Genomic DNA, 16,340 nt, shown 5'->3' with positions numbered 1-16,340 from the left:
GTGTAAACACTCCATTAAAAGACAAACTGTCAGGGACTTCCCTGGTGGTCCACTGGTGAAGAAAACGCCTTTCAATGCAGGGGACACAGGTTTGATCCCTGGTTAGGGAACTAAGATCCTACAAGCTGCGGGGCAACTAAACCCTTGTGCCACAACTACTGAGCTTTTGCACTCTGGAGCCCGTGTGCCACAACTAGAGAGAAGCCTGTGCGCCACAACTAAAGAAGCCTGCACGCTGCAATGAAGAGCCTGCGCGCCACAACTAAGACCCAATGCGGCCTAATTAATTAATTTAAAAAAAGACTGTCAGATTGAATAAAAAGAAAAATCCGACTATATTCTATCTATAAGGAGCCCAATTTAAATATACAAATGAAAGTCAAAGCGTGGAAACAGAATGTCTTGTAAATATCAATTAAGTCTACCAATAACCAAGAGAAAAGCAGACTTTTAATATCAGCTAAACAGATTTCAGAACAAAGAAAATCACCAGGATACAGAGGGCCATTTCATAACGATAAAATGGGCAATACATCAAGAGGACATAACAATTCTAAATGTTTATGCACTATTAACAGAGCTTCAACCTATGTAAAGCAAAAACTGGTAGAACTGAAATAAGAAATATACAAACAGGAAATTATGGACAACACCGCTCTCTCAATAACTGATATAAAGAATGACAGAAAATCAGTAATGATACAGAAGAGCTGAACAACACTATTGATCGATTTGACCTAATTGACATTGATAGGACAATCCAATAAATAACAGAATACATATTCTTTCCAAATGCACACAGAACATTGACCAAGATAGACCATATTCTGCACTAAAAAACTTAAAAAAAAATTTAAGTCACACAAATTATGCCCACTGATAACAGTGGAATTATTAGAGATCAAGCATAGAAAGATCTCTGGAAAAATTCCTCAATATTTGGAAAACAAATAAGATACTTCTAAATGATGCATGGGTCAAAGAAATCAAAAGAAAATTACAAGTTTTCAGAACTGAATGAAAATGAACACATACCTGTCAAATACATACAAAGCAGCGCTCAAAAGAAAAATTTTAGCATGAAATGGATATATTAAAAAAGAAGGGTCTCAAAACTCAATGATCTCAACTTCTACCTTAAGGAATTAGAAAAAGGGCAAATTAAACTAAAAATAAGCAGGAAAAACCCCTCAAAAGAACAGAAATCACTGAAATACAAAACAGAACAAGTATTAAAAAATCAATTAAACTAAAAGCTGGTTCTCTGAGAAGACAATAAAATTGATAAACCTCTAGCCAGAATGATCAGGAAGAAAGAGAAGACAGAAAAATTACCATTATCAGGAATGAGCAAGGGAACATCATTCAGATCTTACAGACACTGAAAAGGATATTCTGGGAATATTACAAACAACTTTATGCCACTAATTTCAACCACTAAAATAAATGAACATATTCTTTGAAAGACACAAACTATTAAAGTTCACTCAAGAAAAAATATATTACCTGAATATCCCTTTATCTATTAGCTGTTTAATATGTAGTTAAAAACTTTCCCATAAAGAAAACTCCAAAGACAGCTTCATTGTGAATTTTACCAAAAATTTAAGAAAAAAATACCAATTCTACACAAACTTTCTAGAAATTTGAAGAAGAAATACCTCTCAGCTTATTCTGTGAGGTCAGCATCACCCTGATACCAAAACCAGACAAAATTATTCAAGTTAAAAATATTCAACACCAGTATCCCTCACGTACGTAGTTGCAAAACTTCTTAACAGATTTTTTATATATACATATAAAAATACATCACGATCAAGTGAGCTTTATCCTAGAAACAGAATGCAAGGGTACTATAATACTCTAAAAGACACGACTGTAATTCACAACATTAAAGACTAAAGAAGAAGAACCATATAATCACTTCCATGAATGCAGAAAAAGTGTTTGACAAACAATACCCATTTCTGATTTTAAAAAACAACAAAACAAAACTCTAAGCAAACCAGTAATAGAAGGGCACTTCCTCAACCTAATAGGGTATCTATGAAAAACCTGTAGCTAACATCATACTCCTTATGGAGGAATGAATGTTTTCCACCAAAGATCAGGAAGAAAGAGAGGTTGCCTGCCTTTACCTCTTCCATTCAACACTGTATTGAAGGTTCTAGCCACTGTAATAAAGCAAGACAAAGAAACAAAAGGCACCCAAACTGAAAAAGAGGAAGTAAAATTTCTTTACTTTCAAACAACACGACTGTCTAGAAAATGCTATGGAATTTACAGAAAATGTTACTAGAACTAATAAGTGAGATTAGCAAGATTGCAAGAAGTAAATATGCAAAAATCAATTGTGCTCCAATTTAAGAGTAATGAATAACTAGAAATTGAAATTCAAAAATTACCATTTACTTTACAATAGTATAAAAAATACAAATACTTAGGGATTAATTTGATAAAAATTATGCATGATCTTTGCCCTGGTAACTATATAACACTACTAAAGAGAGTACAGAAATAAACTGACAGACATACCATATTAAAGATTCTTAAAGTATGCTCCCGATTGAAGGAGACTAAACAGGCTTGACAAGTGAATGTAATGTGTGATCCAGGATTTTCATTTCTGTAAAAGATATTTTTAGAACAATTGATGAAATGTGAATAAGCCTGAAAAATTAGCTAATAATCCTGTACTGATGTTAATTTCCTGATTTCATCATTATGCTGTGTTTATATAAGAGAATGTTCTTGTTTTTAGGAAATACACACTTAAGTATTTAGTGGTTAAAAAAAAAAAATTCTTAAGGTTCAACAGTTAAAACATCTAGGTTCTCAGAACTGAACTACAGACTCAACACAATCTCAAACAAAATTCCAGGATTTTTTTTTTTTAAGGAATTGACAAGCTGTAGAAATTCAGAGGACCTAACAGAGCCCAAAAAACTTTGCAGAAGAAATCAAAGTTGGAGAAATTTTACTCCCAGATTCCACAATTTATGATAAACCCACAGTAATCAAGACAGTGTGGTACTGGCATGAAGAGAGACACATATATCTCACTGAAATAGAAGATTCCAGAAATAAAGCCAAAGATACTTAATTTATTGAATTCTGCCAAAGATATGCAGGGAATTCAATGGGAATGGAAAAATCTTCAACATATGGTGCTGAGACATCAGAGAGCTATATGGAAAAAAATAAACCTTGACCCCCACTTCACACCATGTACAAAAATTAACTTGAAATGGATCATACACCTAAATTTAACAGTTAATTCCACAACACTTCAAGAAGATAACACAGGAGAAAGTCTTAGTGTCTTTGAGTTCTGCAAACATCTTTTATTTTTTAATTGAATTAATTAATTTATTTATTTTGGCTGAGCTGCACAGCTTGCAGGATTTCAGTTCCCTGACCAGGGACTGAACCCAGGCCAAAGCATTGAAAGCCTGGAATCCTAACCACTAGGCTACAAGGAAACTCCCACAAACATATTTTACGTAGGACAACAAAAAGCAGGCGGTATATACTAAAAAGTTGTATCTCACTACAATTAAAAATGTTGCTCTGCAAGACATTGTTATAAAAAAAAGACAAGTCACAAACTAGGAGAAAATATCTGCAATCATATAGATAACAAAGGACACTCATAGATGTCCTCATAGAGAACATACACTATAAAGAACTCACTAAGACAAACAACCTAACAAAAAAAAGAGAGCCAAAAGATTTAGAGACATTTCACCGGAGTGGATAGATGGCAAAAAGGCTAATGAAAAGATGATCAAGATCATTAATCATTAATGCAAATTAAACCACAACATAATACTACTATATACACGCTAGAAGGCCAAAATTAAAAAGACTGACCATAGCAGGTGCTCAGTGAACATGTGGGGCAATTCCAACTCTCATACGCTACTGGTGAGAATGTAAAGTGGTACAATCATTTGGAAAACATTTTGGCATTTCTTCCTTTTTTTTTAACATCTTTATTGGAGTATAATTACTTTACATTGTTGTGTTAGTTGATGCTGTATAACAAAGTGAATCAGCTATATGTATACATATATCCTCATATACCCTCCCTCTTGCATCTCCCTCTGACTCTCCCTATCCCACCTCTCTAGGTGGACACAAAGCACTGAGCAGACCTCCCTGTGCTATGTGGCTTCTTCCCACTAGCTATCTATTTTACATTTGGTAGTGTATATATGTCAGTGACATACTCTCATTTCGTCTCAGCTTAACCTTCCCCCTCCCCATGTCCTCAAGTCCATTCTCTAGTAGGTCTGTGTCTTTATTCCCGTCCTGCCCCTAGGTTCTTCATAACCATTTTATATATTCCATATATATGTGTTAGCATACGGTATTTGTTTTCTTCTTTCTGACTTACTTCACTCTGTATGACAGACTCTAGGTCCATCCACCTCACTACAAATAACTCAATTTCATTTCTTTTTATGGTTGAGGAATATTCCATTGTATATATGTGCCACATCTTCTTTATCCATTCATCTGTCGATAGACACTTAGGTTGCTTCCATGTCCTGACTATTGTAAATAGAGCTGCAATGAACATTTTGCTACATGACTCTTTTTGAATTATGGTTTTCTCAGGGTATATGCCCAGTAGTGGGAATACTGGGTCATACGGCAGTTCTATTTTTAGTTTATTAAGGAACCACCATACTGTTCTCCATAGTGGCTGTAACAAGTTACATTCCCACCAACAGTGCAAGAGGGTTCCCTTTTCTCTACACCCTCTCCAGAATGTAATGTTGGTAGATTTTTTGAGGATGGCCAGTCTGACTGGTGTGAGGTAATACTTCACTGTAGTTTTGATTTGCATTTCGCTAATGATTAGCGATGTTGAGCATCCTTTCACCTATTTGTTGGCAATCTGTATATCTTCTTTGAAGAAATGTCTATTTAGTTCTTCTGCCCATTTCTGGATTGCATTGTTTGTTTTTTTGATATTGAGCTGCTTATAAATTTTGGAGATTAATCTTTTGTCAGTTGCTTCATTTGCAAATATTTCTTCCATTCTGAGGGTTGTCTTTTGGTCTTGTTTATGGTTTCCTTTGCTGTGCAAAAGCTTTGAAGTTTCATTAGGTTCCATTTGTTTATTTTTGTTTTTATTTCCATTTCTCTAGGATGTGGGTCAAAAAGGATCTTGCTGTGATTTACGTCAGAGTGTTCTGCCTATGTTTTCCTCTAAGAGTTTACAGCCTCTAGCCTTACATTTAGGTCTTTAATCCATTTTGAGTTTATTTTTGTGTATGGTGTTAGGGAGTGTTTTAATTTCATTCTTTTACATGTAGCTGTCCACTTTCTCCAGCACCACTTATTGAAGGGGCTGTCTTTTCTTCATTGTATATTCTTGCCTCCTTTATCAAAGATAAGGTGACCATATGTGCGTGGGTTTATCTCTGGGCTTTCTATCCTTTTCCATTGATCTGTATTTGCTTTCGTGCCAGTACCATACTGTCTTGATTACTGTAGCTTTGTAGTATATAGTCTGAAGCCAGGGAGCCTGATTCCTCCAGCTCCGTTTTTCTTTCTCAAGATTGCTTTTGCTATTCAGGTCTTTTGTGTTTCCATACAAATTGTGAAATTTTTTGTTCTAGTTTTGTGAAAAACGCCAGTGGTAGTTTGATAGGGATTGCACTGAATTTGTAGATTGCTTTGGGTAGTAGAGTCATCTTCACAATGTTGAATCTTCCAATCCAAGAATATGGAATCTCTCTCCATCTGTCTGTATCATCTTTAATTTCTTTCATCAGTGTCTTACAGTTTTCTGCATTCAGGTCTTTTGTCTCCCTAGGTAGGTTTATTCCTAGGTACTTTATTTTCTTTGTTGCAATGGTAAATTGGAGTGCTTGCTTAATTTCTCTTTCAGATTTTTCATTAGTGTATAGGAATGCAAGAGATTTCTGTGCATTAATTTTTATCCTACTACTTTACCAAATTCATTAATTAGCTCTAGTAGTTTTCAGGTAGCATCTTTAGGATTCTCTATGTATAGTATCATGTCATCTGCAAACAGTGACAGCTTTACTTCTTCTTTTCCAATTTGGATTCCTTTTATTTCTTTTTCTTCTCTGACTGCTATGGCTAAAACGTCCAAAACATTGTTGAATAATAGTGGTGAGAGTGGGCAACCTTGTCTTGTTCCTGATCTTAGTGGAAATGGTTTCAGTTTTTCACCATTGAGGATGATGTTGGCTGTGGGTTTGTCATACATGGCTTTTATTATGTTCAGATAAGTTTCCCCTATGCCTGCTTTCTGGAGGGTTTTTATCATAAACGGGTGTTAAACTTTGTTGAAAGCTTTTTCTGCATCTACTGAGATGATCATATGGTTTTTATTCTTCAAATTGTTAATATGGTGTAACACATTGATTGATTTGCATGTATTGAAGAATCCTTGCATTCCTGGGATAAACTCCACTTGATCATGGTGTATGATCCTTATAATATGCTGTTGGATTCCGTTTGCTAGTATTTTGTTAAGGATTTTTGCACCTATGTTCATCAGTGATATTGGCCTGTAGTTTTCTTTGTTTGTGACATCTTCATCTGGTTTTGGTATCAGGGTGATTGGTGGCCATGTAGAGTGAGTTTGGGAGTGCTCCTCCCTCTGCTATATTTTGGAAGAGTTTGAGAAGGATAGGTGTTAGCTCTTCTCTAAATGTTTGATAGAATTCGCCTGTGAAGCCATCTGGTCCTGGCCTTTGGTTTGTTGGAAGATTTTTAATCACAGTTTCAATTTCAGTGCTTGTGATTGGTCTGTTTATATTTTCTATTTCTTCCTGGTTCAGTGTCGGAAGGTTGAGCATTTCTACGAATTTGTCCATTTCTTCCAGGTTGTCCATTTTATTGGCATAGAGTTGCTTGTAGTAATCTCTCATGATCCTTTGTATTTCTGCCATATCAGTTGTTACTTCTCCTTTTTCTTTTCTTCTTTCTTTTTTTCGGTATGCGGGCCTCTCACTGCTGTGGCCTCTCCCGTTGCGGAGCACAGGCTCCGGACGCACAGGCTCAGCGGCCATGGCTCACGGGCCCAGCCGCTCCGCGGCATGTGGGATCTTCCCAGACTGGGGCACGAACCCATGTCCCCTGCATCGGCAGGTGGACTCTCAACCACTGCGCCACCAGGGAAGCCCACTTCTCCTTTTTCATTCCTAATTCTGTTGATTTGAGTCTTCTCCCTTGTTTTCTTGATGAGTCTGGCTAATGGTTTATCAATTTTGTTTATCTTCTCAAAGAACCAGCTTTTAGTTTTACTGATCTTTGCTATCGTTTCCTTCATTTATTTTTCACTTATTTCTGATCTGATCTTTATGATTTCTTTCCTTCTGCTAACTTTGGGGTTTTTTTTAATTCTTCTTTCTCTATTGCTTCAGATGTAAGGTTAGGTTGTTTATTTAAGATTTTTCCTGTTTTTTGAGGTAGGATTGTATTGCTATAAACTTCCCTCTTAGAACTGCTTTTGCTGCATCCCATAGGTTTTGGGCTGTCGTGTTTTCATCATCATTTGTTTCTAGTTATTTTTTGATTTCCTCTTTCATTTCTTCAGTGATCTCTTGGTTACTTAGTAGCATATTGTTTAGCCTTCATGTGTTTGTATTTTTTACAGTTTTTTTTCCTGTAATTGATATATGGTGTCATATCGCTGTGGTCGGAAGACACTTGACAGGATTTCAATTTTCTTAAATTTACCAAGGCTTGATTTGTGACCCAAGATATGATCTATCCTGGAGAATGTTCCATGAGCAATTGAGAAGAAAGTGTATTCTGTTGTTTTTGGATGGAATGTCCTATAAATATCAATTAAGTCCATCTTGCTTAATGTATCATTTAAAGCTTGTGTTTTCTTATTTAGTTTCATTTTCGTTGATCTGTCCATTGGTGAAAGTGGACTGTTAAAGACCGTAGTATTATTGTGTTACTGTAGATTTCTCCTTTTATGGCTGTTAGCATTTGGCTTATATATTGAGGTACTCCTATGTTGGGTGCATAAATATTTACAAATGTTATATCTTCTTCTTGGATTGATCCCTTGATCATTATGTAGTGTCCTTCTTTGTCCCTTGTAGTAGTCTTTAAAGTGTATTTTGTCTGATATGAGAATTGCTACTCCAGCTTTCTTTTGATTCCATCTGCATGGAATATCTTTTTCCATCCCCTTAGTTTCAGTCTGTATGTGTTCCTAGGTCTGAAGTGGGTCTCTTGGAGACAGCATATATATGGGTCTTGTTTTTGTATCCATTTAGCCAGTCTATGTCTTTTGGTTGGAGCATTTAACCCATTTACATTTAAGGTAATTATTGATATGTATGTTCCTATTACCATTTTCTTAATTGTTTTGGGTTTGTTATTGTAGGTCTTTTCCTTCTCTTGTGTTTCCTACCTAGAGAAGTTCCTTTAGCATTTGCTGTAAAGCTGGTTTGGTGGGGTTGAATTCTCTTAGCTTTTGCTTCTCTGTAAAGGTTTTAATTTCTCCATCGAATCTGAATAAGATCCTAGCTGGGTAGAGTAATCTTGGTTGTAGGTTTTTCCCTTTCATCACTTTAAATATATTCTGCCACTCCCTTCTGGCTTGCAGAGTTTCTGCTGATAGATCAGCTGTTAACCTTATAGGGATTCCCTTTTTATGTTAATTGTTGTTTTTCCGTTGTTGGTTTTAATATTTTTTCTTTGTATTTAATTTTTGATACTTTGATTAATATGTGTCTTGGTATGTTTCTCCTTGGATTCATCCTGTATGGGACTCTGTGCGTTTCCTGGACTTGACTATTTCCTTTCCCATAGTAGGAAAGTTTCAACTATAATCTCTTCAAATATTTTCTCAGTCCCTTTCTTTTTCTCTTCTTCTTCTGGGACCCCTATAATTGCCATGTTGGTACATTTCATGTTGTCCCAGAGGTCCCTGAGACTGTCTTCAATTATTTTTTCTTTATTCTGCTCTGTGGTAGTTAGTTCCACTCTTTTATCTTCCAGGTCACTTATTTGTTCTTCTGCCTCAGTAATTCTGCTATTGATTCCTTCTAGAGTATTTTTAATTTCATGTATTGTGTTGTTCATCATTGTTTGCTCTTTAGTTCTTCTAGGTCCTTGTTAAACGTTTCTTGTATTTTCTCCGTTCTATTTCCAAGATTTTAGATCATTTTTACTATCATTACTCTGAATTCTTTTTCCGGTAGAGTACCTATTTCCTCTTCATTTGTTTGGTCTGGTGGGTTTTTACCTTGCTCCTTCATCTACTGCATATTTCTCTGTCTTCTCATTTTGCTTAACTTACTGTGTTTGGGGTCTCCTTTTCGCAGGCTTTTACTCCTTTTCATTGTTCTTGTTGTTTTTGGTGTCTGCCCCCAGTGGCTAAGGTTGGCTCAGTGGGTTGTGTAGGCTTCCTTGTGGAGGGGACTGGTGCCTGTGTTCTGGTGGATGAGGCTGCATCTTGTCTTTCTGGTGGGCAGGACCATGTCCAGTGGTGTGTTTTGGGGTGTCTGTGACCTTATTATGATTTTAGGCAGCCTCTCTGCTAAATGGGTGGGGTTGTGTTCCTGTCTTGCTAGTTGTTTGGCATGGGGTGTCCAGCACTGGAGCTTGTTTGTCATTGAGTGGAGCTGGATCTTAGCATGTGACAGAGATCTCTGGGAGAGCTCTCTCTGACTGATATTACGTGGGGCTGGGAGGACGCTGTTGGTCCAATGTCCTGAACTCGGCTCTCCCACCTCAGAGGCTCAGGCCTGACTTGCCGCCAGAGCACCAAGACCCTGTCAGCCACATGGCTGTCTGGAAGTCTGAGGTCTTTTGCCAGTGTTCAGTAGGTGTTCTGTAGGAGTTGTTCCACATGTAGATGTATTTTTGATGTATTTGTGTGGAGGAGGGTGATCTCCACGTCTCACTCCTCCGCCATCTTGAAGGTCTCCTCCTAGGCAAACTTCTTAAATCCAGCATTTCTCAAAACGTTAAGAAATACACCTACCATACAACTCAGCATTCACTTCTAGGTATTTATCTCAGAATACATAAAAGCATATGTCTACCCTAAAGCTTGTATATAAATTCTCATGGTAGCCTTATCTGTAATAGCCAAAACCTGGCAACAACCCAAACGTCCATCAAGAATTATTAAGCGGTTAAATAAACTGCAGTATATCCATACAACAGAATATAACTCAGCAATAAAAGGAACAGATTACTGATACGACATCATGTATGAGTCTCAAAATCATTAGGCTAAGTGAAAGATGCCAGACCTCCCAAAGGTGTACATACTGTATGATTCCATTTATATAAAATTCTAGAAAATGAAAACTATTCTACAGTACAAAAAGCAGATGAGTAGTTGCCTGGGGCAAATGGTAGCTGGAGAGAGAAGAGAGGAAGGGATTACAATGGAACACAAAGAAAATGTTTAGTTTTGATCGATGTTATCTAGGTTGTGGTGATGATTTCATGAGTATATACACATGTCAAAACACATCAAATTGTACACTTTAAATATGTACAGTTTAGTTTATACTAATTTATACCTCAATAAAACTGTGGAAAAATACATATTTATGTTGGGAGACACTCCTTCATGGGTCTTTCAACTCCTAGATGTCTCTCTAGGTATGCCTAGTGGGCAATGTCCTGACTGCTCTTCACTTGGCCTTTTCTCAGGGTTGTATTTAACTTTGAAGTATAAGGTGAATCTCTCTCCAAGACAAAGAGCAGGCTTGATTACTGCTTTGGGCAGGTCCCCCAAATTCAGTGTTCCTCAGCAGTTATATATGTACCAAGCATCCATCTGGGCCCATGGCATCACTCCCATGGGACTTGAGAGCAAGGAGAACCAATACCAGGCTGATGCCCATGCTGTTTGCTGTAAGTAATGAAATCCTCTGTCTCTGACCCAGATGTTTCACACCTACGTCAGCATCCACTAAAGAATAATAGGCTAGTTTTCAGCTTGTAAATAGGGCAAAATCAAATCCTAGACCCTGACAATATATACATAAATTTTGAACAAGGCTAAAGAATAGGATGTCAGAATGTAAAGTGGTGAGAAGTGACATGGAGGCTAAAAAGATATGGCCATAACTCATGGTAAATTAGAAGCTACTCAATTCATAGGTACAGTACTATTCTTCATGATTTATTTGCAATTTGTGCACATTTTCTCATTAAATATTTAATGAATAAATGAAAGAAATGATTCGACTTAAAGGTTAAGTAACCTAAGATCATACACTAATAAACGATGGAGAATGATTCAAATTCAGATCTAATATCTAAGTTCAAACTGTCAGCCACTGTTATGCTGTATCCATAAAAGGGCTTAAATGTATATTGTACAGTTTGGCCTCATCAGTGTATATTACAGGGAATCATTTAAGGATTTTAAGCCAAGAAGCCATGGACTCCAAGGTAAGTGCCAAAAATACAACTTTGAATAACTTATGAAAGATGGATTAGAGACAAGAATAGTTTTAAAGAGAACACATAAGAGAATATTATAATAGTTCAATTGAGAGGTTCCAAATGCAGGGAGAGAAAATGAAAGAGCTGGAATTAAGAGTTGTTTAAAAAGAACTCAAAGGATTTTAAAAATTTAATTTGGAAGATGACAAATAGGGAATAACCTAAGATGACACCAAGGTTTCTAGCTTAGGTTACTGAGTGGGTATGGCACCATTTAATTAAGCTTGGGAATGGGAAGAGGGAAGGAAAAGGATTCCAATGGTGTTGAGTGCTACTTAATGCTGAAAATTTTATATTAAGTTTTTGCGTGAACACTTTAAGACTTAGATATTATTCTTAAGAGATGTTATTATTCTTATTTACACATGAGAAATAGTAAGATTAAATAACTAGTTTTGCTTCATATAAATGTCAGGATTGGATGTGAACATTCTCCTCTAACTCCAGAGACCATGTTCATTTCACTGTACCATAGTGTTTCTCTAAGAAGTAGATATTCTAACACAACATTGTAAATCAACTATACGTCAATTTAAAAAAAAAGGTAGTTTTTTGCTGAACATCTGCCTGGTTTACATTTAAAGCACCTTGTGGACTTCCCTGGTGGTCCAGTGGTAAAGAATACACCTTCCAATGCAGGGGATGCGGGTTCAATGCCTGGTCGGGGAACTAAGATCCCACATGCCATGGGGCAACTAAGCCCACGTGCCACAACTATTGAGCTTGCTCATCTCAACGAGACAGGCCATGTGCTGCAATCTACAGAGCCCATGTGCCCTGGAGCCACAACTAGAAAGAGAAAACCTGCACATCACAACTAGAGAGAAACCTGAGCAGACTGCATGCCGTCATGAAAAGATCCTGCATGCCTCAACTAAGACCCAACACAGCCAACAACAAACAAGAAAACAGCATCTTGTGTGCATTTAAAAACAAAGGTCTTGAGCTTGGAAGAAGAAAGCTGAAGAAAGGGACTCAAATATAGACAGAAAGCTAAAATCATGGAAATGGATGTGAACTAGAGTATGAACTGAGAGAAAAATCCTCAAGTTGGAACCTGGCATTTATGGTGCAGGCAAAGCAAGAGCAGACTAAGAAAAGTCTGAGAAAGAAGTCAAGAGGAGTAGAAGCGAATCCAGAAAAACTGTTATCTTAAAAGCCAGAGAAGTTTCCTCTAGTATTACACTAGAACACACACAGTTTTGATACTATTATGACTGTATTAATCCAGAAAGCTAAGAATGCCCTGATGCTGCTCTAATATTCACGCCTTGTTCATATAGTGATCTCTACACAGGAACCTATATGCAAGGAAAATAAAAAAAGAGACAGCAAAGTATCATTTTATCACTATCTGAATTAGTTTTAATTACCTCCTACAGAGAGTTCTTTGGTAAAAGTAGAGTTAGAAAACCAAGGCTTGAGTCCTAAATTGGAACTCATTCATTTCTTTAGATAAATCTTGGGATTAGCAGGCTCAGGCATATATTCAGAGGAAAATAAATGGGCAGATCTACAGAAATGGCTCAAGTCTAACTAGCTGTCTAACTCCCCAACAATTTGCTGGCAATAAAGATTCAAAATTAAATAGAGGTGGGGCCCAGAATGCTGTTAGAAGTGCTCCCCCACCCCAAAAAATAAATCTTTAGATTCTGAGAATAATTTCAGGTTTAGTTGATCAGTAACTATGAGGTAATTTAAGATTGAGTAATAAGAAAAAAGTGAAATATATTTAGCAAGCCACTTTGTTAAAGCAGGTATTGAAACTGCCCTAAAAATATTTCCTACCTAAATATATGTACAAATATCAGACTTAGTTAACATTCAAAATTTGTAGATTTTACAGAGTTTCAGTTTTGTAGGAAAGCCTGAATGTTTACAAATAATTATAACCCGAGATTCAGTTATTCATATCTGGGAAAAACTTGTATACCTAGTAAATATTAAACAAATTTCAATGACAATATTTAGGAATAAATAAATAGTATTTAAAGTATTGACCTTGGGGACTTCCCTGGTGGTGCAGTGGTTGGGAATCTGCCTGCCAATGCATGGGCATGGGTTTGAGCCCTGGTCCAGGAAGATTCCACATGCTGTGGAGCAACTGGGCCCATGTGCCACAACTACTGAAGCCTGCGCGCCTAGAGCCCGTGCTCCACAACAAGAGAAGCCACCGCAATAAGAAGCCCACACACTGCAATGAAGAGTAGCCCCCGCTCACCGCAACTAGAGAAAGCCCTTGCGCAGCAATGAAGATCCAACCCAGCCAAAAATAAACTAAAAAGAAAAAAGAAAAGACAACAGGTGTAAACGCATAAACTATGGTAAGAAGTAGTCTAGTATGGCCAGTGTACTCAGAGGAAAAGGTAGGTTTGGACTAACAAATAGCATTGGGAAAATTGGATTTCCAAAACAAAAGATGAAAAGATTAGAATTTAGACCTCTACCTTACACCATCCACAAAATCAACTTAAAATGGATTAAAAACTTAGACAAAAGACCTGAAACTATAAAACTTCTAGAAGAAAACATAGGAGGGAAACTTCTCAGCATTGGTTTTGGCAAGGATTTCCTGGATATGACACCAAAAGAACAGCAATAAAAGCAAAAACAGACAAGTGAGACTACCGCAGACTCAAAATCTTCTGCATAGCGAAGCAAACAATCAGCAAAATGAAAACGCCAACTATGGAATAGGAGAAAATATTTGCAAACCAGGTATCTGATAAGGGGTTTAATGTCTAAAATATATAAGAAACTACAACTAAATAGCAACCCCCCCACCCTGCCTATAACCTGATTAAAATATGGGCAAGGACTAGACATTTCTCCAACAACAACACACAAATGGCGAACAGGAATAGGAAAAGGTGCTCAACATCACAAATCATCAGGGAAATGCAAAAACACAACAAGACAGCACCTCAAACCTGTAAGGATGGCTATAATAAAACAAAAATAAAACCTGAGAAAATAACAAGTGTTGGTGAGAATGTGGAGAAACTGGAATTCTTGTGTACTGTTGGTGGGAATGTAAAATGGTCCAGCTGCAATGGAAAACAGTATGGAGGTTCTTTAAAGAATTAAAAATAGAACTACCTTATGATCCAGCAATACCTGATCATATATGAACTGCTATATATGATACCTAAATTGCTATATTCTATTACTTTCAGTCCAGCAAACTGACTACAAATGAACTGTAAGCCTACTTACCTAGCTTTGAAAATGGAAAATTTAATCTCTGGTTTACTGAAAATTATGTTCATTAATCAGCCATTATAGGATTGGAGGGATATAAAAATGTTTCACAAGGACTGTAACAAATAATGAAAAAAATTAGCCAATGCTATCTCAAGGAGCTGCCATTTCTAATCCCAAGAATATGATCAGAAGGACATTAAGAACATAGTAATTACAGATGAAGAGTCCAAATTTAATGACTTCTGAAGTATAATCATAGTCAGAGGAGACCACATGGTGAAACAGTTTTCACGTAAGCAAAATCAAGTTAGTCTTTATCTCTTCTTCCAAGGTATAGCACAAAATGTGACTTGAAATCAACATACCAGGTGGTGTATATCAGCTCCTCCTAAACTGCTCAAAATTGACTCTGAATCCCACATAAAAAATATAGAAAGAAATCCAAAATACATGATGAGCCTATTGTTCCAAATTCTACCTACATAAAATTTATTTTTTCATAATTACTTATAGAGGAAATCTAAAAACTTTTAAACTGAGAGTATACTATCTTCCATGCAAACATCTCAAAGTATCTACTAGAAATGACAGCAATTTATGTGTTTTTAATTTTTCTTTAATTTTGAAAAAAGTATTTTTATTTCATGAAAAAATCTGGTAAAAAAAGTCCCACTAAATTCCATTCAAATCACAGCTCTTCAATCACAAAATACTTCTCCACTGTCTATACAGTGCAAACATGCAATGTTGTTAATGAGATTACACTGAAGTTAACATGGTCTCTAGATGCTACTGTATAACTAACTAAAGTGAAATGAATTGTCTTTCATGAGACTCCTGCACCATCAAGAACATAAATACGTACTCCTGTCCAGAAACAAGAGGTATATTTTGTAGTGGATAGCAAAATCATTCTTAGTCATATCACCTAAACCTAACGCAACCAAGATTTAAATATTATTCAAGCTTTCAGCTTACAGTAAAAAAAACAAAAAAGAAAAAAAGAAAACTGAATTTTTAACTTGAGTGGAACTCTTAGAATATATATTACAAAATTCTGCATAGGCCTAATGGTGTCTTTGAATAAAACTACTCCGTTACTGGAGAACAATGAATGGGGAAAATGTTTCAGTTTCCATACGGTTCTTACCTGTATAATGCATCATCAATCTCCACAGATTCTGTTGGCATATTGGGCAAATTTGTATTCACACTGAAAAAAGAAAACATAACTTATAAGGGCCAGTATGGCTATTCAATATTCATATTCTGTAATGTAAAATTCAATTATACATGGGATCAGATTCACTAGTTACCAAAACAGGTTTTACAAACCAGATATATATTTTATTATTTACCACTTTATTTAGATTTTAAAAATAGATCAAGATTAAATTTACTGACTGCCTACCCTGTGTGTATTATAAAATTAGAGCCCATGGTTGATTTATTCTCAGGTGTTATTTATCAATGCTACATATATTCTGATGGATCTATATTTTAGCAATTTTATTTGGGTGCCCCATAAACCTTCTATAATATACACACTCAGAATTTACCATATAATGATATCTAAGCTTATTTCTACATTTGACCTCTCCTCTGCCCTCCAGATTTTATGCATCTGCCAGAACAATATCTCTATTCTGATGTCT

The 16,340-nt window shown here is 36.2% G+C and overlaps 1 protein-coding gene across 1 annotated transcript in view; it reads right to left on the bottom strand.

Annotated features, from left to right (window-relative positions):
• UBA6 (ubiquitin like modifier activating enzyme 6) overlaps window positions 1-16,340 on the bottom strand; it is a 98,952-nt gene that overhangs the window by 78,884 nt on the left and 3,728 nt on the right. The window contains exon 2 of the mRNA XM_081249469.1: window positions 15,836-15,898. Within this exon, the coding sequence (XP_081105595.1) occupies window positions 15,836-15,898 (63 nt within the window). The remainder of the gene's footprint in view (window positions 1-15,835; window positions 15,899-16,340) is intronic.

This window comes from Mesoplodon bidens (assembly GCF_964165515.1).
Source record: "Mesoplodon bidens genome assembly, chromosome: 1".
Classification (NCBI taxonomy): Eukaryota; Metazoa; Chordata; class Mammalia; order Artiodactyla; family Ziphiidae; genus Mesoplodon; species Mesoplodon bidens.
Note: the sequence above shows the minus strand (reverse complement) of the source record. Positions and strands in the feature narration are given on the sequence as shown.